The sequence below is a fragment of the Sinocyclocheilus rhinocerous genome, unplaced genomic scaffold (assembly GCF_001515625.1).
Source record: "Sinocyclocheilus rhinocerous isolate Xijiao unplaced genomic scaffold, SAMN03320098_v1.1 scaffold682, whole genome shotgun sequence".
NCBI lineage: Eukaryota > Metazoa > Chordata > Actinopteri > Cypriniformes > Cyprinidae > Sinocyclocheilus > Sinocyclocheilus rhinocerous.
In genome coordinates this window covers 2,228,529-2,254,584 of record NW_015642528.1, presented here as the reverse complement: position 1 = coordinate 2,254,584, position 26,056 = coordinate 2,228,529, and the positions used below count along the sequence as shown (strand labels likewise).

Genomic DNA, 26,056 nt, shown 5'->3' with positions numbered 1-26,056 from the left:
TAATGCTAATGCATTTCCAATGAGCTGAAATACAATTGAAATGTACATTAAAAAGTGGTTCCATTTTAACACAATTTCAATATATTAAATATATTACAAATAGATTAAAATCAAACTTAAACATATCTTGAAATACACTTAATATACTTAAAGTTGTTTCAAAATAATACATCTAATATGCACTTAGTATAGTATAATTTAAATATAGTAAGTATGTCTGAAAAAGCACAATTTAAATATATTTCTTTTTCACCTGGGGTTGTGTGTGCTAATAATGACAAATGGTGATTAGCCATGGCTAACCTGCTCCCTAAGCACAAAAACATTGTACCTCAGCCCCGTCACTTAAAACCAGAGCTGCTGCGTGTTTCTAACTCTCTGAGGGAATCAGCAATGAACTTAAGATAATGCAAGATAACTCGAAAATGCCCTCTGCATAAAGTTTTCAAAAAGGAAAGTCAGATATGCTAAGGTAACCCATCATTTTTTAATAATTGTACGTCCAGTGAATATTATGGATGTTACATACACTCCTTAGGGCTTATGCATAAAAACAAGCAGAATGAATTTCAGTGTAAATCATTCATAAATCCATTCCTACATCAATTGTTGCAGTCCACTGAAGATGACAATCTACATAAGAATGGTTTTATGAATGATTTACTCAGAGAACCATTCTGCTCATGTTTCAAGAAAGAGACTTTCCTCAGCTCTTTCTTCAAGTCTTTGTCAATGGCTACTGCTGCATAGCTATCCCAGTGTTTCTTTATGATCTACTTAGATTTTCCTGCCACTGTCAACTTCCACATTTCACATAACACGCTCTTTGAAAATATACTACATTTAAATTTGATGTCTTTGTCCACCACAGGAAAATCCTGGAGGTGAAGATCATTGACGATGAGGAGTATGAGAAGAACAAAACCTTCATCATCCACCTGGGGGAGCCGGTGCTGCTGGAGATTGGGCAGAAACACGGTCAGTGGATTTCTGTGTGACATCCATACTCCATCTGCAGTGCTCTGTGGCTTTGTATTAGAATACAGATTGGGGTCCCTGTTTAATATTGTATTAATAGCTTCCACATCTATCCCTGAATAATTTAGAAACAGATTTGATAGAAAGGTTTCTTTGTGTGAACGGAGCGAATAATGGGAGACAGTGGAGGTCTTATAATGGGTGACTTGTTATAATGGGAGAGCAGGAACCGGCAGTAACTGGTCGCAGTGCAAGCAGCCATGTTGAAGCAATATCTCTAGGCCATTTCTGCACATTAATTATGTACTAACTGCTCTAATTTAATGTTCATCCCCATGCTCTTCAAACTGCCATACTGTTACAGAATCCAATTAAGAATGTTGATGCCATTAACATAAGCATTTTTTGATGATTTTTGTCTTTCAGTCTCTCTCTTCAATGCTTTTCTAGGACACACAAAGAGGTTCATTTCCTGCTTATGTGTAGTGTTACTATAGAATATGATACATTACAGTGGATTATAATAATCGCAAAAGGATGAATTCACTAAACAGTTATGATGCATTTATATATATGCAGTATTTCAGAAACCTAAAACAAAAACCTGCTTCTTGTTCCCTAATCGTTTACAATCAGGGGTTTTCAAATTGCACTTTGGGGATCCATGGGGGCCACAGAAATGTTCTAAATTGTCTGTGGAAAAATTGCAGATATTTAATATATATTATTTTTTGCTAAATGTATTTTTGGGGCTTTTTGTAAGTAAATCTTTTAATTAATTAAACTTTTAATTTGAACAAATTAAAATTTGTAAATTAAACATTTTGTATCATTTTCATGTATTTATTTATTTATTTATTTTTGCATCTATTGACAGCAATGTTGTTTTGTTAAAACAATGGGTAGGGTAGGTGTAGGGAGGGCTTTATTGTCCCAGTAAGGTGGCATCCATTTAATAATTTGAATTAAAAAAATTGTAATTTGCAGTCAATACGTTATCATTGCATACTGTTTTATAACGCGTTACAATTTAGGTGCAGATAATTGCTACTATTTGTAATAAGTAGTAAAAATAGCAGAAAATCTTGCTTTTTTTACAGTGTAAATAGAATCTAGAGAGATTTGTGCAGTGTAAATAGCATATCACTAAGAAAATCCTGCTATTTTCACTAAGTGTAAATAGAATCCATTATTTGCACTTACTGCAAATAGCCTCTATCGCTATTTACACTTAGTGCAAATAGCCGCTGCCAAGTATATAACACTGAGAAATAAAAACCTAATCTGAATATAGTTCAGATCTGCATTCTCCCATGCAACATTCATACAGTTTGCTTTGGCTTTAGTACAATAAAAATATAAAGGTTAATGATTTATTTTTGTAAACATGCTACACAGTCACAAAAAAAGTCTGCCAGATTGCTGTAGTCTGCTGCATTTTTATCAAACTAGAACTCAAAAACGGCATGCAAGATAGAAAATGATCATGCAAATTGTGTTCAACACACATTTTTGGCTGCATTTTCAGTTACTTGTTTTGCAAAATTCCTTTAGTGAATTGGATGCAACAACAAGTGCAGACCGTGCATGCAAATAAACAGCGCTACCACTGGGCACAATTCATTCTTAGTGAATTTCCTTGTAAATTGAGTTCTACCGTCTCAGCTCTGTAATACACGTACAAACTCTACGGCTCAGTAGATTTTTTATGTGTCTTCCTTTGACAGGAGACTCCAATGATAACAAACCGGCGGTGGGGGCAGAGGAAGAGGAGGTGGCCAAGATGGGGTGCCCAAGTCTGGGAGAGCACACCAAACAGGAAGTGGTGATAGAGGAATCGTACGAGTTTAAGGTAAGTCCTGTGAATCAGGAAGAACAATACAGCTTTCATGAAGTGGTCTTACCTGCACAGTCTCTCACATTCAATTTCTATCTGAATCCCCACCTCCTTGTTCCCATGGTGACAGTCTCAATACTTGGGTTCACCGGGGTCAGGCGGCTCTGGGATTTAGAAGAGATTTGAGGTAGAAATACTGTGTTACTCCCTCCACGATTATCCGCAGTGCTCTAAATGCAAACAAGCAAACGGCTAGGACAGGATGACATTGGAGAAAATGAAATTCTGACAGGGTTGTTCATAGACGCCCACTGCCTCACTGAAATCAGTTTAGCTGAGACCTCTGTGCTCACTGGGCTACGAGACAGAGTCATATTAAATCTTGTCTACTACGAGGACAGTTTTGTGTGTTTAGGTTTGATTTATCTTTTATATATGTATTTGTGTGTGTTTTCAGAATACCGTCGACAAGCTCATAAAGAAGACTAACCTGGCGCTGGTGGTGGGCAGCAGCAGCTGGAGAGAACAGTTTGTCAGCGCTGTCACTGTCAGTGCAGGTCAGTGTCTCTCTGCCAAACTGTGTTCACACATGCTCAAATAGAAGTGGACCACACAACTGATTCATATTCACTAAAAAAATTCATATAAAACCATTCAATAAGGCAAAGATGTGACAGCTTTCCAGCAACAACCAGTTTGTCTATCCACACTGAATGTGAATCATTCTGTGCAACATGACACAATCTCAGCCAAGAAGGAGACACTTAATGTTAAAAGTATGCTGGAAAGACGGCGCCAATAGCCTTCTGGCCAGCGCACCGACATATGGTGCAGTTGCGCTTTGGGTGTCCCCAGATCAAATCCCGCCTTGTGGACCTTTCCTGCTCTCACCCCCCATTTCTCTCTCACTCACTTTCTTTCATATCTCTACTGTCCTGTCAAGGAAAATTCATAAACGCAAAAAAAAAGTATGCTGGAAAAAATATATATCTTTTTTAAAAGTCTTCCTGTTTAAAAATGTCATATTTAATATTAACATGTTTTTTGCTGTTTCTCTGCAATTATTTGTGAAATTTACCAGCAATTTCTAAATGAAAATTGTTATAAAGTTAATCCTACACCAGTTATTTGTCAGCGTACAATTATGTGGAGGAAGACAAATTTTTCTGCAAAACCTGAAACTTATTTAAAACATTTCATTGTACTAATAAAATAAAATAAAAATTAATTTAACTGAATTCATTTGAATTGAATGTTTTTTTTCTAATTACTATACCTTACTACAGACTGTATATTAGGGCTGAGCAATTAATTAAATTTTATTTTCATTTGTCTTCCAACGATTATGAAAACAAGAAAATCGAGGGAAAAAACGATTGCGCCATATTCGATTTTGTAATGATACTCTCGTTTTGTCTTGTGTTATTAACAGTATGTATATACAGTATTTATGTGTTTGTTTGTTTTTTGTTAATTGTTTTTGAAGTTCAAAAAAATCACTTTTTTAATCAATAAATGCATGTTTCCAAAATGTAAATGAGTAATCAAATTAAATAGTTAGTGAACCTAAAGGTTTAGTTAATCCAAAAATGAAAATTCTTTAATTACTCAGCTTCATGTCGTTCCAAACCCGTACAACCTTTGTTTATCTTTGAAACACAAATTAAGGAATATTTGATGAAATCTGAGAGCTTTCTGACCCTGCAATGCAACTGACACATTCAAGGCCCAGAAACGTAGTAAGGACATCGTTAAAATAGTCCATACGTCATCGTATTCCCGTGAACACGCGGCGAAGACTGACACAGAAGAGACGAAATTGTTGAATAAAGTCATTATTTTTATTTTCTGTGTGCACAGAAAGTGTTCTCGTAGCTTCATAAAATTACGGTTGAACCACTGATGTCACATGGACTATTTAAACGATGTCCTTGCTACCTTTTTGGGCCTTGAATGTTTCAGCTGCATTGCCGTCTATGCAGGGTCAGAAAGCTCTCGGATTTCATCAAAAATATCTTAATTTGTTTTCCGAAGATGAACGAAGGTCTTACGGGTTTGGAACGACATGAGGGTGAGTACTTAATGACAGAATTTTCAATTTTGGGCGAACTAACACTTTAATACTGACCAAAATAACCATGAAAGAAATTGTCATAATCAAGCAAACCCTTCTATATATTGTACCTTTTGTTCACCCCTCAGGTGATGATGATGAAGAGGAGAGCGGGGAAGAGCGCTTGCCCTCATGCTTTGATTACATCATGCACTTCCTGACAGTTTTCTGGAAGGTTCTGTTTGCCTTCGTTCCACCTACGGAGTACTGGAACGGCTGGGCCTGCTTCATTGTCTCCATCACGCTCATCGGGGTCCTGACCGCTGTTACTGGAGATTTGGCCTCTCACTTTGGTTGTACAGTAGGCCTGAAGGATTCTGTCACAGCTGTGGTGTTTGTGGCCTTGGGCACATCTGTGCCTGGTGAGTGTTTATTTGTGTATCAGATGCCATTGCATGTACTGTAGCTAATTAGTAAAGGATAATGTAGTCATCCGGTCATTATCAAAAAATAAACCCTGAATGCCACAATTAACCAATTAGAATCAAGTATTCTATCAAATATTGATGTATTACATACTGTACTGTTGAAATGCAGCCGCTGCTTTCAACATGTTTTCTAATTTATCGTTCCATAATGGCCCTAGTCAGCTTTCGTGTGGATGTGTGAATGTTGTAGCTTACTTAGACTGTTTAATGATGTGGACTATTTAGCAGACCATGATTTGCAAGAGATCTGTGTTTGACTTGGCATTAGCTGCATTAGAGTGGATGGACTAAGTCTGCACATACTCAAGCTCTATATGTCAAACCATCTTCAAGCTCCAACATACATAATGAAAAGATCCACTTTTCTTCAAGACAGCAGTCAGATAAAATAGAGTGCAAACGGTGCTTGCATTTCTGTCTGCTCAGTTAGAGTTGGGCAATATAAGTACAAATCTATATTACAATATTCTTATACATTTTGGTTGGTAATCATATGTTATAATGTGTAGTTTATAATGTGTATATTGTAATATATGCTGTTTTGTTATGGAAAAGCGATTGTTTTTTTTTTTAGGTAAAATAGTGTCAAAAAAGATTAAAGGTATAAATTAAGTTAGAAGCATAGGAAAAAAATATTGGCAATACTTGCAATGTGACTCATACTTTCCCAAATCTTTTTCTGCACATCCAAATCTTTTTGGAAGTATTTTACCTGTATAGATGTTGATTCAGTAACCACTCTGATAGATTAAGTGAGTTCATTTAGCAAAGCATTCGTCACACTGATAAGTCCTCAAGTCTTTTTGAATGAATGATTAATTAAAAGAATCAGTTCATAAGACTCATTTGTTGTTAATCAAACCTCACTAGTTGGAATGTGATATTTTTGTGTGCACTCAATAGAAAGATGTGTTTCCTTGCCATTACTGCTTTTCTGCTGTCTTTTATCACATTACATTCAAATCAGACTGAAAACTCAGATTTATAACTCAACACTACTACTTTTCTTTTTTTTACTGGTTTATTGTTTTAACCTGTCTATCGCCCATCCTTATTGCCAGATATTTCTTCTGAGAAAAAGACAGTTGTAATCTCATATTTGTCTCGTCTAGAGATTCACAAGAGATCACAGTGGAAAATTTGAGCACAGGCTGTGTGCTCAGATTTCCAAGATACCAAAGTCTACAATCAAAAGTCAGATATTTTAATTTGAACTTAATTTCTTATCAAGTTCTTCCAAGACTGAATTGCTAACAACATTCATTTTATTTTGTATTTCTGTACTCTTTATTGTATGTCAACTATTATCTCATTTGTTTCAGCTTTTCTTTCTCATATGGACTTTTAGAAGAAACATGTGAGACAATGTTGATTAAACATAATTGATACCTCCATTCTGTCTTCTGAGCCAGTGTTTCCCAACCCTGTTATTGGATGCATTATCCTTATCCGCCCCATCCATTTCAGGTCTCTGCTAATGCGTTGAATCATGTGTGTTATATTAGGAAGACTTCGAAATGTGTACTGTTGATGTGCTTCCAGGAACAGGTTTTGAAAACACTGTCCTGAGCTATGAGCAATGTCTTTCATTAAAATGTTCTTCTTCCACTTCTAACCATTCTTCTTTCATCTTGTCTTTTCTTTTGCCCTCCACAGATACTTTTGCCAGCAAGGTGGCAGCCATCCAGGACCAATACGCCGATGCATCCATTGGAAATGTGACAGGTAGTAATGCAGTTAATGTCTTCCTGGGTATTGGAGTGGCGTGGACCATCGCTGCTGTGTACTGGCACAGTCAGGGCAAAAAATTCCAGGTCCCGCCGGGGTCGCTGGCGTTTTCCGTCACCCTCTTCACCATTATGGCACTGCTGTGTGTTCTGATACTGCTGTACCGCCGCCGGCCCTCTGTGTCCGGGGGCGAGCTGGGGGGTCCGCGAACCGCCAAGCTGCTCACCGTGTTCCTCTTCCTCATGCTGTGGCTCATCTACATCCTGCTGGCCTCGCTGGAGGCTTACTGCCACGTGCCTGGCTTCTGAGAAAGTTCCTGAGAGAGATGTACTCTTTGCTGTAAAACCTCCCATCATTCTTCCTCTCTGCTTTTGTGTATATGAGAAGTCTAAAATGAGTGTTTAGATCTGTTCTTACTGATTATTATCGCTGTTGAAATTGAACTCGCATCCTTTAGCTAACACTGACGTGGATTTCTAGATGAGTGTCAGTGGAGGATGATAGAGGCTCTGTGATTTCATGCACAGCTTCTCTTTATAGATGGATCTCACTTACATGGTGTCTGCCACCCCCTGGATATTCAGACAGAGCAACTCTCTCCAGAATACTCTCTAGAGAGCCCCCTCAGCGTTTTTCTTGCTTCAGTGCTGTTTTTTCCAAGGATGGTCCTTTATGCCTCACTTCGATATTCTCTCAGAAATCCCTCATCTATTATTCTCTCTTCCCTCCCAAGTCGCTGTCAATAGACTCATTCCCACTGCAGAGATCTGGGCATGCTTCACACCTCTACCTACCCTCAAGACATGAACACTCTGTTTCATCTGTCTTCTCTTGCCTGTTACTGAAGCTCCCCGCAGACATTCGTACCACACTAGCGCTGTTCATTTTTCACAACTATAATTTCAGCTCAAGTGATCCGGTGAGGGCTGAGCTTCTCAAACTGACTCCGCCCCTAATATGACCTTTGCCCATAACCCTGGCCAAATTCTACTCAAACATCTTCATCACCTCTGAACATGCCCCAGTGCTACCTACACCAGACCTTCTTCAACTCTTGACCTCACCCTCAATAATTATACAACAACTTCCTCACTATTAACCTCACTTCAATGTTATCGCAGGCCCTGCTTAGTACTACTTATACCCTTATACTACTATAGTGACCCCGCCCCATCACTACATACACCACACCTTCACTTCTGACTCCACCCATTACACTACCTATACCACACCTTTTAATCTCTGGCCCACCCCATTATTACCATACCTTATTTACATATGACACCAATTCACAACAAACAACGCCCTCTTCACTTCTGACCCCACCCACAACCCTACCTGTGCCACACCCCTTCCATCTCTGACTCCCCCCCGTATTATCTACAGTATACCACATATTTTCCCCTCTGATCCCACACTGTCACTACCTACACAACACCCATTTAAATTCTGACCCCGCCCACAACTCTACTTATGCCACACCTTCTTAATTTGTGGCCCTGCCCCAATATTATCTATACCACACCCTCTTCACATCTACTATTGGCTGGTATTGTAAATCTTTTAAAAATGCTCTTGTGTTTTTTATTATTTATTCATTTATGTTTACCATGCTACTGAAAGTTAATTATGAAGTCAACAGAAGGATTGTAAGAAGGAAAGAAAGATCTTTTTTCAGTCTTTTCTGGTTATTTTTGTTGAAAGTTAACAAAACCTGAAGAGATACACAATTTGCATGGAACAATATTAGTGATAGAAGTTGAATGGAGACCAAAAGAAATAGTTTAACGGCGACATAAGAACCAAGATGTTGGTGTTTATTCATGTGATATTTATTATTATGAACTATGTATTATGTGGGGAAATATTGTAGGCTGTGTGTGTGTGTGTGTGTGTGTGTGTGTGTGAGAGAGAGCATTTATTCGAATGGGCGAGTGCAAGAGATTTGACGAAACGTACGAGTCATGTGTACCAATCTGTTGAACAGTGTTCAAAGTGTTTGTATCTGACTATGAGTGCATGTATGCAAGTATGAAAGTGTGCTAAACTCAAGCACGGTGAATTTAGTGTCTGTCACTGCCATGCTCAGGAGTTTCAGGCTCCCATCCTGTGAGCTTCTGGATCCCCTCTCAACATCTATGAATTTACAAATGGCTGCAGCTTTCATGTGGTACATTTGTTGGTCCTAAAACATGCAGTGACTGTCCTGTTGTACCAAGCCATGTTCTACAGCTTCACTGTGTCAAGCTTTTAGCTCTATTCTCTACTGAGAGTACAAGGTCTCTAGGCCATACAGTAGGTCTGTCACTGAGTTTACACTGACAAGATGGTGAAAATTATGACTTTCGTTCATGTGCAACGTGGATATTTTACCCGTGAAATGTGAGTCCCTCACTTTCGCCGTATAAATCCTGAGCGTATCTAATCATTCAAGCACTTACCTCTCCTGATAGCATCGGCGCCACCTAATTTGCGTTTATGTGCATGGTTAATGTATAATGGTTGGGATTCCAGTTTAATTTCAGTTTGCTTTCTTTAATCAGTGTACTCCATCTGCTCCCTAACTAATAAGACCTGGTTCATTTCCAGTTAGCAAAGAGTTAAACTTGCTTAGTTAGCCCAGCTCTCTATCCCATACTCTTATTTGCTACGCGATACAGTGATTACGGGTTTCAGTTTGCAGATATTACATAATTGTTTACAAGGGGGTAATGTGTCCCCATTTTCCCAGCTATCAGCCATCTGCTTGGCCCAACCTGGGACACATGCTATAGGAAATGAAAAGTTATAGCTGTAGGAAATTCTCACTATTAGGGGCCCCAGCAGACCAGTGCTTCAAACTTTTTAATAAAAGTAATTTTGAAGAGCTTTCTGAAAAATGGTAAGAGGGAACGCATAGTCCCATTACCTGATTTATAATGACGCCAATAGCCAAATGCACCATTTTAGAAGGGTGCTATCTGTTATGACTACACCATTGGCTTAAAAGAGGCTGGCCTGCTACAGCACAGCCCTTCATTTTCGTGAATGATAAAACATAAAAATCTACAGTCAGCCATCTATGGAAATGTTGCAAGTGCTCTGCTCACTTTCTTACACAATGTGTGACGCGAAATGTGTATTTATACATTCCAATGATACCAGATTAAAAAAAGCACAGAGTGATGTATTTTTAATGCTTCTTGTTGCTAGGCGACGTCTTAAAAGAGTCATTGTCTTTCTGTCATTATGTTGTCTGGTGTCAGTGCTCTAGGGTGGGTGAAGAGGGGGATCCGTAGATTGTAATTACTTTATAAGGTCACTCTCATCTCTCTCCTTATATCTGGCCACACAGGGTTAATGAACTTAAAGGTTCCACCCTAATTCAAGGACAATCCTTAATTAAGAACCTTAAGCTGCCCCTGAGAGCTTTGCGTCATATTAATATGGGCTTTTGCTTTGTGGAGAGCAGAGCAGTGATTGATCTCCCAGAGGTAAACATATTTAAACATAGCAGTCATAGTTGCATCAAACTAATTGGGCTTTCTAAAAAACAAAAATTAACAACTACAGAGGATTATGGTGGTGAATCCCCATGTAATGCTCAGTAGCCAGTCGATAACCCTGAAGAAAAATACCATACGAGAACATATCGCGCTAGAAAATCTGTTTATGTGGACCAGGAAGGACCATCTCTTGTGGAATAAGCCTAAAGCATTGTGACTGATTTATGATCAAATAACAGTAGATGTGCATAGAAACACACTTAAAATGATAGTTCACAAACGATTGTGTCGTTCCAAACCTGGATGAGTTTCTTTCTTCAGTGACACACAAAATACACTTAATATCACTGGGGACCACAATATCAATAAACCCCATATTTTTGAAGAGTTTCTATATTTTTCCTATTTTAAACTTGACCCTTCTGTAGTTATATCATGTACTGAGATCGAAGGAAAATGAAAAGTTGCGATTTTCTAGGCCGATCTGGCTAGGAACTATACTCTCATTCCGGCGTAATAATCAAGGAACTTTGCTGCCTTATCGTGGGTGCAGCAGGCGCAATGATATTACGCAGCACCTGAAAATAGGCTAACTTCCGTCAACATAACCAACGTGACCACCTGCTTGCACAGGGAGCGTGCTGGGGACTATTTTCAGGCGCTGCGTAATATAATTGCAGTATAGTTTAATATAGTTCCTAGCCATATCGGCCTAGAAAATCGCAACTTTTCATTTTCCGTCGGTCTTAGTACACGATGTAACTACAGAAGAGTCCAGTTTTAAATAGGAAAAATATAGAAACTCTTTGGTCATTTTTGAGCGAGATGCTAACGGTCTAATCAGATTCAATGATCTATGCTAAGCTACAGCTAAAAGTGCTACCGCCAGACCCGGAGATCGGCTGAATGGATTCGAAAACGGTAAAACTCAACTGTTTAACTCTAGGGGAGTTGGAAAATGAGCCTATTTTCAAAAATAGTGGAGTGTTCCTTTAATTGTATGGGGGAAAAAAGAAAAAAACACTGATAGCACAATTTCCTTGTTGGCTAAACTGTGCCGTTAAATGTGTTTCCACGCTTATTTACTGTTATTTGATCTTAAATCAGTCTCCACTTCCCCAAAACACCCTCGCATAAACAAAATGACCTTGAATATCTGATATTCATAGTCCGTCATAGCATGCTCGTTTCATTCTTGTACGTCAGAGTGCTTGTGTCGTGCGAGAGTCCCGGTGTTACATGTGCTCTCTTGTGATACTTCAATCTTAAAGCATGCCTTTTCTATGTGTGTGCATTCATCTTCTAATATTGCATTTCTCTCTAATCACAAACATTGAAATATTTACAAAAGAAATGAATTGTGTTTGGTTTTGTATGTATTGCTATTTGATAAATTACTGTTTTAAATGACTGTTTTTTTTGTTTTTTTTTAAGCCAAGTGTTCTTTACTTAGCTATATGACACTATTGTTGTCTTGAGATATGTTCTGTACTGAGACAAATTTATATTTTAGGTAAAAAATTTACGTGCTGCATAGAGTACTTTATCATCATCATCTTCAAAACAACAATAACTACAACAACAAAATAATTTATGTTTTCAATGTTGTATCTAAAACTATGCGTGAAGGAGAAAGTGTGTGATTTTATGTGAATTCATTACAGCTGTAATGTGAAGGGAAACTACAGTATTTTGCCAAAAGATGGAGAATGAGTCTCTGTTTGTAATGCGTAAAACTTTGTTTCTTATTTCATTTATTAATGAGTACATTAAAGTTGGAATTGTATATTACTAACAGACTTTTTAACCCTTTATTAAAATGGCTTTGTTTTCTCTCAAGCGAACGACAAAAGAAAACAAAACACCTCTGTTAATCTACTGTCCATTGTTTCTTCATTGACTTTTCTTGGTCTTCATATCAAACTGGAATATTCAAGATAATTAACTAACTGCAATGTAACATACAGAATGAGCACTTAGAGATATTCTTATAGGCTGTGTGTTATGTAGATATTTTAAAGACACTTTAAAGTGCTTTTTATCCATATAATGAAAGTCAGTGGGGCCCAAAACAAAAACAAATTCAAATTTGTGTATGCATTCTACAGAGGAAAGAAAGTTTTGCAGTTTTGGAACAACAGAAGGGTGCATACATTGAACATCTTTGAAGATTAAGAGTTGTACTCATTTCCCAAGGTTTGTGAGGGAGTTAGTGTTTTTATAACACAACAAGCTCTTTTATCTCAAAAGATCAAGGAAAATTTGATTTGTCATCATATGACGCCCTTAATGAATCTACGCTTGAATGGTGATATTCTTTTCGATCTCTTGCGTTCTCCAGAATGTTTGACAGATGGCTCCTGACTCGGTCCCATCCCCCTGCAGACCAATGAACAGCGCAGTGGTACAAAACAGTCATTAGAGGAAAAGAAAGGAAGAAGGAAGACAGGGGAGAGGAAATGCTGTGGAGTGGAGAATGTAAATTACAAGAACAGAACAACACAACAGAAACTCTCACAGGGGAAGAACAGGAGGCAAATACGCTTTTTAAAAAGTCTGTTCATTTGAGGAGCTACAAATACCTCCACAAGTAAGAACATGAGATGTAAAATCAATGTAACACACTCTCATTTATTATTGCTCAGAAACTACATGAAACAACCATCCTGACAAGCATCTGTGAAGGCAGAGCAAACGTACTATTGCAGTTGAGTTGCCTCTAAAACTGGACCACAATGAGAGAAACTGGTGCAGTTTTATTTTCAACTGCAAAAGAACACAGCCAGATCAGGACAATGAATAATTGATGTACTAACTGAGCTTTTTTATTATTGTAACTTTAAAGTTCGCATGAAATGAAATTAAACCTATCTTTTGTCTAAATTCAATTTTTTAAGCAAGATGTCACCTCGACTGTCCAGTGAAATGGCAGACCTCTCTCTGGTGACAATTATTAATTCCACTTAAACCCCTCCCACAATCGACTGCAAGCTTGCATTCAGATCTGCCGCCATCCAATCAACAACCGATGGATAGAACGAAGTCCCGCCCCTACATTTTAAATCTGTTTTACTCGGATGTATGGCTTACAACTTTATATTTTCTTTCTTTTAACTTTACATTTCTCTCCAACATAAAAGATACAAAATACAATTTCATATGCCAAAATTCCATTATATTCCGTTCATATTTCCAGATTCATTCCATTACATGCACTCTCAATTGAGTTATTATCCCTATTCCCGCAGCAAATCATCCATAAATATTCCCTCCTGAAAATCATCTCTTCTAATGTCAAAAGTGAACAAGTCAACATTTTCCAGTGTATGATTTTTATTTATTCATTTATATATTTAAGGCTTATGATGACATTTACATTTTCCTGGACATTGCAGAGAGCTAGTGTTTTATGCAGTAAGGAAAGTTGAGAGAAAAAATGCAATAAAAAGAGAAACCTTGATCTTTATTGGAAACCAGAAATAGCGAGCCAAAGCAAAGGCCAGTGTTTAATAATGCATTTGAACTGGAGCACATTTCCCTCATAACAACGCTGTCGCTCTTCACTTGAGATCCTTGGACCTCCTTTGAACTCTTTAAGCACATTTTGACGGTCAAATGAGAAGCTTATTTTCTTTCTCCTTTCTTTCCCTCTCCATCTTTGCTTCATTTTTCAAGTAGATCCCCACTCACAGCATCTGAACTGTTTTGTATGCATCTGGACGTATGCCATTGTGCTAAAGATTAATATTATTGAATTGGACGGGATGTTAACACTGATAGCAGGTACAAAGCGCTTTCATATGCCACTACAGGGAATGAGAATAAAGTGTTACCTGTTGAGTCTTCGCTGATGCTGAACGGTTGTAATTCAGAGAATCACCTTCTTTAAAAATTCTGAGAACAAGAATCTTCTCGATCGATGAGGAATCAGAGGTTCATTGTTTTCAGTGACAGTCTGTCTTGGCAATCCACAGCTCTATTTTCAGATCACTGGGGAGACAAAAAAGACACAGCTGCAGTGACAAACATTACAGTGGCAATTTAGTGTCATCAATCACAGCGGCCGTGGCGAGAGACGGGGCTGAAGCGGGGTCAGCTCACATCGTGCTTCAGAACTCACCCACAGTTGCTACTGGAAATGGATTCCACTCTGGCCAATTACAGCCGTCATGTTGTATCCCACAGCCAGATTTGACTTTGGTGAGCTCGGTTGGATTGGTGGCAGGGCCGCAGGTAAGTAAAAACACCAGGATAGTAATCTCTAATCTACATTTATATGTCTTTCAAAGCAGGAAAAGCACAAGAACTGCTCATTCAGAGCTTACAGTTTAATTTATTTGAGAAAAAAATTCTAAATGAAACATTAGCTGGAGGTCAGAAACCTTGACATCTAACCAACAGATAAGCAATTGCACTAATTTAGCTCAACATCCCACTGCGCTTTGGAAGAAATAGAAAAACTCCTTCTAGTAATAAAAAAATAACACATTACCCTTATTCAGAGTCTGTAATTACATGTACAATGTTCCCTTTCTGTCTGCCAGGTTGCCCGGATGTCACAGAAAGAGGGGCGGAAATGGTTTGACTTAAAACGATAAAGAAAAGGAATACGAGGTGGGAGGAGAGAGAGAAAGGGATGTTTGTTTCATTAATCACTAGCTCAGGCAAGTTAGTCATCACATAGTGTCAATTCAGGGTGAGGATGATTCACTCTTAGTGCAAACTAACACTGTAGGCTTGCTGAACGCTCCTGAACTTTCTAATATTAGGTTACAGTGAGTAGCGGAGCATCACTTCGCCTGCTTTTCACTGTGGTTGTTTCATCTGATTGGAAACAATTTGGTCTCTTTGAAAGTGTAGGCAATGTATGCTGCTTGAAGTGAGTAAGCGTCAGCCAAATTGAGCAATGATGCATTTATCTAGCGCTTTTGTCACACTCAAAACACTTTTGAAGAATCTCTTCTACCTGGATGAACATCCGTCACACCACAGTGAAGAGAAGAACTGATGCAGTCAGAGGCGTCCTGCCCATTCAAAGTGAGGAGGCACGTGCCCCCTCAGATTTCTGTTGAATGCAGCTTCCAAAAGACACAAATAGCCGAATAATATTTTTTATATTTGATACAATCACACCGGTGTGATTATATCGTTCAGTGCGGCACAGCATCAGCTGCTAAATTCAAATCTGTGTTCGCTGGCTGGCGCTGAGACGGACGCGTTTTTACAGTGCTGCGCATTATAACCAATCACACACGATTCTGTTGAGCTTATGAATGCAATGACCAATCAGAGGTGTTCAGATGAGACATCGCTGAAAAGCGGTGTTTTGCTCTCATCAGAAACAACAGTGCGTAAAATATTTTATGGCATGACACCCATATCCGGTACTTAAGTAAAAATTTGGGGGTTTATGTGTAGTTAATAGATTAGACTATTAGTCTACTTTGCCCATCACCATTGATCAAATAACATAATCTATAAAAGGTGCAAAACGCATTTACTTACACATATTTGAGAATCAAGCTATTTCCAGATATAGGCTAGGTAACACGTTTGGAAATATTTTGAATAAAAAGAAAAAATAAATAAATAAAACATAAGCCTATATCAGTTATACAGTGCTATCGTGGCTGCTATGTGTCACATGACAAGCATTACCCTTTTTTCTTGTGACCTTTGATGGCACAAAATCTTGTCTCAAAATATTTGATATGCTTTTCTTTATTTTGCCTGAATAGCAACACTTAGTAAATCAAAACATTTTTGAGGTTAACTGATCTAGTTTTATGTCTCAGAAAAGTTGTGATCTATGACTTATTATGCTGAATATCAAAGGTTTTGTGTTTATTTGTTATTGAGGTATCTGTGGACACATCGATGTTTTTAGATTTATGGGGTAAAAAATATTTTTTTTATTTTGAAGTAAAAGTGTAAAACTAGTTTCTTGGGGTAAAATGAGGTATCATTTTAAAATCATGTTTGCTTTATTTAATTTTTTTTCTTTCATTTTTGTTGATGTGTGTTTGATTAAAATGAACTCTGGTGTGATTGCTTTGTTAATCCAGTTCAACTGAATGCTGCCATCCGAACCTTGGTGTGCACCAAACAACCAGGCCACTTCCAAATAAACTCTATGCAGTTTGACTGAAATATGAGTGCAGCACTGACCAAAGACATCTAAACAAACCAAAAGCATTCTTTTCTCATCATAGCAGCTATGTTGCCCATTACAGCTTGGTAAAGACGCCTGAACCATTATACTGTACATTTTACAAACTCTTTGTGATTTCTGTCACCATATGTAGCTACACATACAATGAGCACATTTAGCCCAACACACAGCATTGTTTTAGATGTTTGGTATATTCTGTCACAAAATATGTCATAATAGCTTTCCAATTAGGTTGTGACCTTATTCTTATGATTAAAAATGACGGTGTGAAATTGTTTTCGTATGTGTGATATTTAGGAGCTTCCCAGGTGCATTTGAAGACCTCACGTACAGAAACCACTCTACATCATATTTAAGATCTTTTTTTCAAATGTGCTTATATGTAATTCAGAGAAACAAACTTACACACAAAAATCTGTATATCACACAGAAATCTATAAATCGCAAATTACCTTTAAACTGTGTGGAGTTGAATGGTTTCAGATCTCTGCCTTGTAAACGCCCCCTAATTAATGTCATTGGCATATAAAAGAGCACCAGGTCAGCATCCAAATTCTTTACTTGAGAATGGTGAGTGGCAAGAATTGCCAAATTCTTGGAGTACTCTGACTCTGCCACATGGAAAATTGGATGCATCTGCTCAGAATTCTTCTGATTCTGATCTTCTGCTAACACTTTTTCACATCAAAGACCGTTTTATATATCCGACCATTGACATGTTTTTTTATTTATTTTTATACGTAGACTCTAAGATCAAATCTGTGTACACACATTTTATCAATGAGGCCCCAGGAGTAAACAGAGCCTCAGCAGTCTTCCATCCAGGTGTTGATCAGACGAAACTATATTAGTTTCTTTTTTTTTTTAATCCATCTGGACCATAGAACGGGACTCTCAAAGCCTTGACATCCGGGTATCCGGGAGACAAGTCAGTAAATTCGAGTAAAATCACAGGCTTTGCTTATCCCGTGCGAATGTACCACACGAAATTCAGTTCAGATAATTGTTTTAGCGCTCTCCGTGACCGACAGGTCCTCAAAGGAGGGAACATGGCCCTCAAGAGAGACTAGATTAAGGCTAAAAGGCACACTGCTTTAGAAGATTTCCCACCGTGCCTCTCCAGCTCAGACTCTAAAGGGTAAAAATATATGGAGAGAGAACTGAATGCTCAGTTTGAACATTATCCAATACTTAAAGCCAATGGCAAGTGGTAATGCAACATTTCATGTTGCAGTTGGATTGTTTGGAAGAGCTCTTTCATCTCAAACACTAACGTTAAGCTCCATTATAATCCCAAACGGTTTGGAGAAGGCAACATGTACCAGCACTCGGTTCTGCCTTTTGATTGGTTTTGTGGTGACTGTGAGGAGCGGGTGTGAGGGAGGCCCACGGGACCCAGAGCTCATAATCCAGAGCTGGTGTGTGGCACACAGGGGCCACTGAACCAATTACACGGTGCATTAAAAAGAAGGATAACAGCCTCGTTGGCAGCTACTTGTATTTCATACAAGGTCTGCCCTAGACACAGCAAATCACAAAAGAAGAAATATTAACGGAGCATTTTCAGACAACAGTAGATATCATATTACTGTATGTGTTTGGCAGATCAGGTTTCGCTGCTGTTCAATTTGTTCTGTAAACAGAGAGAAGTGCCTGTAATTGGATCCAGGATAATAATTAGGATGGGTCTTTTTTGTGTGTTATTCACCATGAACTAGTTAAAATGCATTTGTTGTTTTTATACTGATCAAGTTGTTCCAAATGTGCATATGCATGACAATCTTTTTCTAGTTACTCATTCATCTGTAAAGAACGCCTTGTTTTGTCACAAGTCAAACTGCTGTCTCGTTTCTACGTATTAAAAAAAAAACACATACAATTCCAAACAAAAGATCTGCATTACATAATGGGCTCTTCTCACCAGTGTGTTTCACTAGACACTATTCACTGAAGTAAAGCAATCAAAGGCTGCCCTCTACTGACACATTTTAGAGAATTCTGTTGAAGAGCAACCATTCAAAAGTTTGGAATTAAGAATTATTTTCAAAGACACTAATACTTTATTCACCAAGGATGCATTAAATTGATCAAACTTAATAAAACTTAATTGATAAACTTTCTATTCGTCAAAGAATCCTGAAAAATATAGTTTATACAGAAATGGTACAACAGACGGTATAACAGCATAATATGGTGCATTACTTTTTTATTTTATTATTATTATTATTAATGTTTTTGTAAAGCAAATGAACCCACATAGCCTATGGATAACTTTTAGTCACATCCTGCAGTGGTAATTTCATTGCACTTTTTTCTCCTTTGAATTTCATTACTGACGAAGAACGCTGAGCTGAAAAATCGTGAAAAAAAAATATTGTGATAAGTTAAATGGGTGGAAATGAATGGATGTTACAATATAATGATGGAAAGATTTTTTACTGAATAAATTATATGGTAATATTTATAAATAGCTATTTATATTGTATTAATAAGTAAATACAGTTACTCCACTGCTTTTCATCATACAGGGATATCTGTAGCCAAGCAATAACCAAATCAAATAATAGCCGAATAAAAGAGTAATCTAAAAGGAAAGTCTAAATGGACAATCAAATAGCTTGAGGCCGTTCAAATTCAGCGAATGCAGAAAGGATGGTGATTTACTGGAGTGAAAGAACCAATTGGGCTTGAATAAATTACATAATGTTGGATTTTACAATGAAATGAGGAGACAGTAAGGGTCACTTGGCACAAGAACAATGTGTGCGCCGGCATTAAGAGAGAGAAAGAAAGCAGGCACAGGATATTTGATTTGGATGGAATAGTCCACATACAGGAAAGAGGGGTGGTCTCACAGATGCATAAAATGTCAGTATAATATATTTTATTAAAAAATCATGATATCTGTACCTGAAATGATTATGTGTTATTCATTATTAATCTATCATCTATTAGAACAGTAGACACAACCTGCATAAAGATTAGGGAAACATTTTGGTGGTGGCATTTCATAGTGATAGGAGGTCCGATTCTTTCGCGACTCGATTCTTTTGAACAGTTCGTTTCAAGAAGGTTCAAATACTGTTCGCGCGTCTTTAGCGCCTGGACGTAATTGCGTAATGACGTCGTCCCTAACAGCCCCCCACCCCCATTGCATATTCCATGCCCTAAAATCATTTAGCACATATTGCTGTTTATATGCGCCTAAGGTGCCTTACATCTCACGTTTTATGCGCGTTTTATTGCCAAGTTGTTTCTTATGAATGTGGATAAAGCTGTCATACAGTCAGTCCTATATCAGCCTACTTGTTATTTGTAATATTTCTGCTAATACTATTTAATGATTATTTTTGTGCGCATATTTTGTACTTTAATGGCTGTGTTTTACAGTCAGGTGTACATTTTCTTATTGAGCTCACATTATTTACATGAAAGAAATAGGCCTACTGTGTGATGGATAACATAGCCTACTGGTCATTATCATAAAATTAAACTGGGTGATCTGGACTCAAAGTGGCTTAATTAAATAAATAAACTGACATGAAATGCAAAAAGTTATGGGTGAAAAGATTTTTTTATTTGGATTATTATTTGGGTGATAAGATTTTTTACTCACTTAATGTCCAAATAAACCTAGGTTTATTTGGACATTAAGTGATTTCTATATTTTATCCATTCAAAAGACTACGAAAGCAATGCCAGCTCTGCACACAAACCTAGCGCGATATATTTGTGTCAATGGTTCGCTGCGCAATGCCGTCTTTTGTGATTGGCCATAATACCTGCAGACTGCAGCCAATGGAAATGCTTCTCTATTGGTGCGCGTGCTGCTCCTCACAGCACAGATTGTAAAAGCAGACTGCAGTTTTTCTCATTCATTATAACAAACGAAGTGTAGAGACGATGCAAATAATAGATTCATTATGCAGTGTAGAGAGCTTCATTCATTAAAATTGACAGTTTGTGAGATCGCAATGAACTAAGACGAGTGACAGCTTTTAATGATTATAAAGGGAGTTTGCAAATGTGAAATTGAATTTATACGACAATTTTATACATTTTTTATTTTAAACAAAAGTTAATATTAAGTGACTTACATATTAGGAACACTGTTGTCTGATTGTGCTCCATTTCATCAACGAAAATAGTTCCAAACAAATCACAGCTGAGCTGCTGCGCATCTCCAAGCAAACACAGCTGTGTTTCGTTTATGAATTAATCTGCGTTTTTGAACAAATCTAGTGAGTCAATGATTCAATGACCCATTCATAAAGAGAGTCACTTGATTCGTTCCTTAATGAATCAGCCGTTTGAACGAATCGGTTGAATTAATGATTCAGTGACAAAGACAGTTACTTGCTGCCACCTACTGGCGGTTTCAGTTTCATTTGATAAATTTCAAGTATAAATTGAGTCATTTAAATCGTTTAATACTTCTATATTCAAAACTTTATATTTAAAACATTAATCTCATAACATTGTTATTATAGAATGCATTAATGCCACCTCTGAGTCTTGTCCAAAAGTCTGTAATGCCACATTTGTGCTCTTCTATGCTGTGCAAAGATGAATTGTTAATGCTGATTTCATTTGACTAGTAACTTATTCTTCCTGATTGTATGTTATTATTTTAATTGAATTTATTGTTTAATTACATTTAATAAAGTTAGAGGCATTACAAATGTGTTTTTTTTTTGTTATTTTTTTTTACCTTTAAGTAGTCGCCTTATCGCCTTATAATAGGAAGGTTAATTTCTGTCATTGATCAGAAGGTGTTCCTAATTTTTTTTTTAAGTAGGAGCACAGGTGCTCCTGAAAAGAAATGTAAGCATAGAAACCTTAAGAATGTAATGTTGCCTTTTAAAAACTAATTGCAAACATTTATGCAACGTGTAAACATTTAAATATAATCTACAAATCATGCAATACTGTCCCACTAAATAATAAGCATTTTGAGGGCTTAGCTAAACAGGCCAATTAGAGACAATTACTAATCATTCTGATTTTTTATTAAATCATTCTTTAATTTCACTAATCAATCTTTTTTTTATTTATTTTTTATTAAACACAAGGGGTCATTAATTATGCTTACATTATAACATGTGCAAATTCACACACAAGTTGACACAACGTATCGTTAATTTGGGCACAACTGCAGGTGCCTTAATATCCAAGAAGGTTTAGAGAAAATATATAATAAGTTTAATGTTATTATAGATTATAAAGGGTTTTATAATTAAATACATACGAATGGTCATCTAAAATTACCATTATAGTAATTTTGTGTGTTTTAAAAACTGGTGTGTTTTATGTCGTAGAATAAAACGTAAAAGTATCTTGAACTTGTGTGAACCACGGACCTTTTTTATTGGATTTAACCAAACTCCCATTCAAAAAACCCATTGACTCTGGGACAATGGAACCGGAAGTGCTAAAATGCTAACTCGCTTCCGGGTTTTTGCCTACAAAGTGACATCATAGTTCCCTACTCTGGACAGTCAAATCTTCAGTTGGCTCCAGCTCAGGTTTTCGGTTCGGAGGTTTTCGCGCGAAAGAAACCTTTCACAGTGAACTCTGCATTGATAATATACTCTATATAATATAATATACATCTCTAAATATTACTATTTCTTAAATATAAATGTAGTGTAGTGTAATGTAAAATAGAGCAGAGTAGTGTGCTAGTAGCGAGTCAGTCTGTTAATGAACCGCTTTGCTGATTTATTAAAAAGATCCGACTCTACTGATTCATTGATTCAAACGATCCGAATGATTCGCTTGGAGGCGCCCACAAGCTGTTCTGTGACAATTGATGGACCGATTTGGGGAAGATGGACTTTGATAAACCACGGCCACACAATTAGTCTGATGAATTCTTCTGTTTTCTAAGCTCCTTGTATGCCTGATCCCAGTCTAACGTTACCGTTGCGGACTCCTTGTAAGCTAAAGGTCTGTTCCATTTAAAGAAAAGGGGGCCCGGCACTTTTTTTCCAGCATGGATGTGCACATGACCAGCTCTCTCGTTTGAATTGATGCTCTAATTAATTAAGCCATTAAATCCCCCTCAGCTTTTTTTTTATTAGGGACAATGGCAGCGGTAACAAGTCCGGAAACGACACCCCAGCCCCGGGTTTATTTTCAAACACCTCCCGGTACCGAAGAAGAAGTGCCACAGAAGCAAGGACGAGTGACCGTAAAATATGACAGAAAAGAGCTGAGGAGGCGACTGAATTTGGAGGAGTGGATAGTTAGCCAGTTAATGAATCTGTACGACTGCGAGGTAGGACACAAAACACTGTCAGTGCTTTGATCGCGTGCAATCCTTTGTTGCAAGGAATGACAGAATGACAGTATTCCTCTCTTTCCATTTGTCATGTCCATTCTGCATGATAATTGCCTTACTTTCACAAATTGTTGCTTATTAAGAGCAGCATGACATCTTTTATTTTTATGTCTTGATTTTTAATCGATGTTAATTTTATGGTTATGCATTTACACATAGAAGGGCGTGGCATGATAGAACTACAGACAAAGCCATAAAACAAAGGTGAGCCTCATGGACAGGTGCTGCGAGGAAAAAAATTGAGCACCTAATGCATCCTTTATGCATTTTGCATCCATTCATATTTCATCGAAAAGTGGGCTTGCCTCATATGTTAATGTGACAGATCTATATGAGCAAGGAGCTCCAGTTGCATGAACAAAGACATGGATTCCAATCCCAATATATTCATGTCAACAGATACACAAAACCCAGGTATCACTGATTAGGATTTTTATGTCAGTTGCACATATTTACAGTAGGTGACACTGGTCAAGATGTTTTTTTTTTGTCTTCCTTGTAACCCCCTGGGATGTTTGGAATCACCCGTCTAGCCATTGTGATGATGTCATCTGTTCAGACATGCAAAGCATGCTTCACTTTGAGCTTGACTTAACCTCCAGGGCTAATATAACTGACCTAGATTATGTGTCATGTAGAACTATGCAGCTCTTATAATGAGATTTTTCTGAATGCTCTTTTCAACCCAGCGGTAGGCCTCATCCTGAGCTAAAATCTGGCTTTGGGAATCCACATTTCGCTTTGTCTCACTGACATACTCCAAAGTAGCCCGAATCTATTGGATTTGATTGACAGCCTCTGACTTGGTTTCTGATGAATGGTTTCTTATGTCTGAACACAGTCCTACGCATTACTGTGATATTTGAATAATAAGGGAGAGGAAAATAGAAGCACACATATTTGAACCCGTGAAATGTCATCTGAATCCCACAGGTTATTTGTATAATAATGTGGTCTGACAAGAGAACTCGTCTATTATATTGCTAGTCTCAGCAATGTTTGGTCCAATTAGTCTGATGTTTAGAATGCGCATCTTAAATCACAACTGCCCTCAGCAAAAACTGAAGATAAATGTTTGTACCTAAGAGGAGAACGATGCACGCTGACAAATTACATAACCTAATTTAAACAGGTTTCTACTGTGGCCTTTTTTCAGAGTAGCATGGACAAAGGTTAGCTTAAATTTACATTACATTACATTTTCATTTAGTCATTTAGCAGACGCTTTTATCCAAAGCGACTTACAAATGAGGACAAATGTGTTTTTTGTTTAATGATTATATTTGTGAGCATATTTTGTACCTTAAATGGCTGTGTTTTACAGTCAGGTGTACATTTTCTTATTGAGCTCACATTATTTACATGGAAGAAATACTGTGTGATGGATAACACACTGGTCATTATCATAAAATAAACTGGGTGATCAGGACTCAAAGTGGCTACTTAACAATTAAATAAATAAACTGACATGAAATACAAAATGTTATGGGTGATAAGATTTTTAAAAATGTTTTAAAGAAGTTTCTTGTGCTCACCAATGCTGCATTTATGTAAGCAAAAATACAGTAAAAACACTAATATTGTGAAATGTTATTATTAAAAATAACCGTTGTCTATTTGAATATATTTAAAAATATATTCCTGTGATGCGAAGCTGAATTTCCAGCATCATTACTCCAGTCCTTAGAGTCACATGATCATTCAGAAATCATTCTAATATGCTGATTTGCTGCTCAAGAAACATTTATTATTATCAATGTTTACACAGTTGTGTTGCTCCAAGAAATATTTTTTATTGTGCCAGTGTTTTTGCCTGCCATTTCTTTTACTGGCCACAACACACACACTATATTTTAGTAAAAGCTGAAAATTATTTGGCTATATTATAACTTCATGACAGCTATAAATTCATAAACATGCCTTGGACTTCCTCATTATTGAGCCCTGATTTCACCACAGAATACCATGATTGATCAGTCTTCTCAGTCCCATTACTGTCTCATGAATTGCTGCATTAGTCTGCAATTACAGACGCAAGAGAAGGTGTTTTACTTTAAGAGTAGCACCTCTGGATAGGCTAGAGTGACTCTACAATATAGGTCAGTGTGAAGGGTTTCATAACAAACCTGCTTTTTTAATGTCTGCAATAGCACAAAACTTGTGACAATTCCTTCTACGGCAGCTTTCCTCCCCCGTCTCCCTCAGCACATATAAACTCACTAATGGTGCTTAATAGCACTGCAGGAACAGCAAAATGAGAGTGATTCTTTGATGAAAAGGAGTGTGACTGCAAACTAGCTGCAATAAGACATACAAATCCTGGGGTTTACAGAGCAGAGGCTGAAGCTGTGCTTGTGCTTCCATTCACTTACTGTGTCTCAACCTAAGAAGCTATCAGACAGCATTGTGTGGATAGAGACACAATGTTGTCTTTGTAAGCTGACAGGAAGTGAATGGAAATGGTTATTTTTACAAGCACACAATAAATCGCACTCCGACATGAGGATCAGCCCTTCCTGTTGTGCAGAGAGGATGTCATGCACAAAGGCCAGAGATGGCTGCATTTCTGCTCTCAGAAACAAATAATGCAAAAATTGTACCTTTAGGAGTACAACAGCTTGTCACTGAGGCAACTCTGTATCTTATCTACCCCTAAAAGGTTTACAATTGACAAAAGTTTTTTAACAGAAAGATTTTTAATGTTTTTTAAAGAAGTCTCTTCTGCTCACTAAGCCTGCATTTATTTGATATTTGAAAAGTACAGCAAAAACATAAAAATTGTGAAATATTTTTACTATTTAAAATAACTCTTTTCTATTTGAATATATTTTAAAATGTAATTTATTCCTGTGATATCAAAGCTGAATGTTTAGCATCATTACTCCAGTCGCATGATCCTTCAGAAATAATTCTAATATTCTGATTTGCTACACACAAAAAACATTTATTATTATTATTATGTTGAAAACAGC

The 26,056-nt window shown here is 37.3% G+C and overlaps 2 protein-coding genes across 3 annotated transcripts in view; both read left to right on the top strand.

The window, feature by feature from the left end:
* LOC107756072 (sodium/calcium exchanger 1-like) overlaps window positions 1-8,440 on the top strand; it is a 78,274-nt gene extending 69,834 nt beyond the window's left edge. The window contains exons 5-9 of the mRNA XM_016573045.1: window positions 872-978; window positions 2,706-2,830; window positions 3,273-3,372; window positions 5,018-5,290; window positions 7,013-8,440. Coding sequence (XP_016428531.1) covers window positions 872-978; window positions 2,706-2,830; window positions 3,273-3,372; window positions 5,018-5,290; window positions 7,013-7,392 — 985 coding nt within the window. The 3' untranslated portion in view covers window positions 7,393-8,440. The remainder of the gene's footprint in view (window positions 1-871; window positions 979-2,705; window positions 2,831-3,272; window positions 3,373-5,017; window positions 5,291-7,012) is intronic.
* Window positions 8,441-22,489: 14,049 nt separating this feature from the next.
* The window catches only part of LOC107756170 (protein phosphatase 1 regulatory subunit 14B-like), a 6,538-nt gene continuing 2,971 nt past the window's right edge, over window positions 22,490-26,056 (top strand). The window contains exons 1-2 of one of the 2 annotated variants that reach the window (XM_016573189.1): window positions 22,490-22,690; window positions 22,825-23,021. In XM_016573189.1, coding sequence (XP_016428675.1) covers window positions 22,830-23,021 — 192 coding nt within the window. In that variant the 5' untranslated portion in view covers window positions 22,490-22,690; window positions 22,825-22,829. Of the gene's footprint in view, window positions 22,691-22,809; window positions 23,022-26,056 lie in introns of both variants that reach the window. The other variant, XM_016573190.1, reaches the window with a different exon arrangement.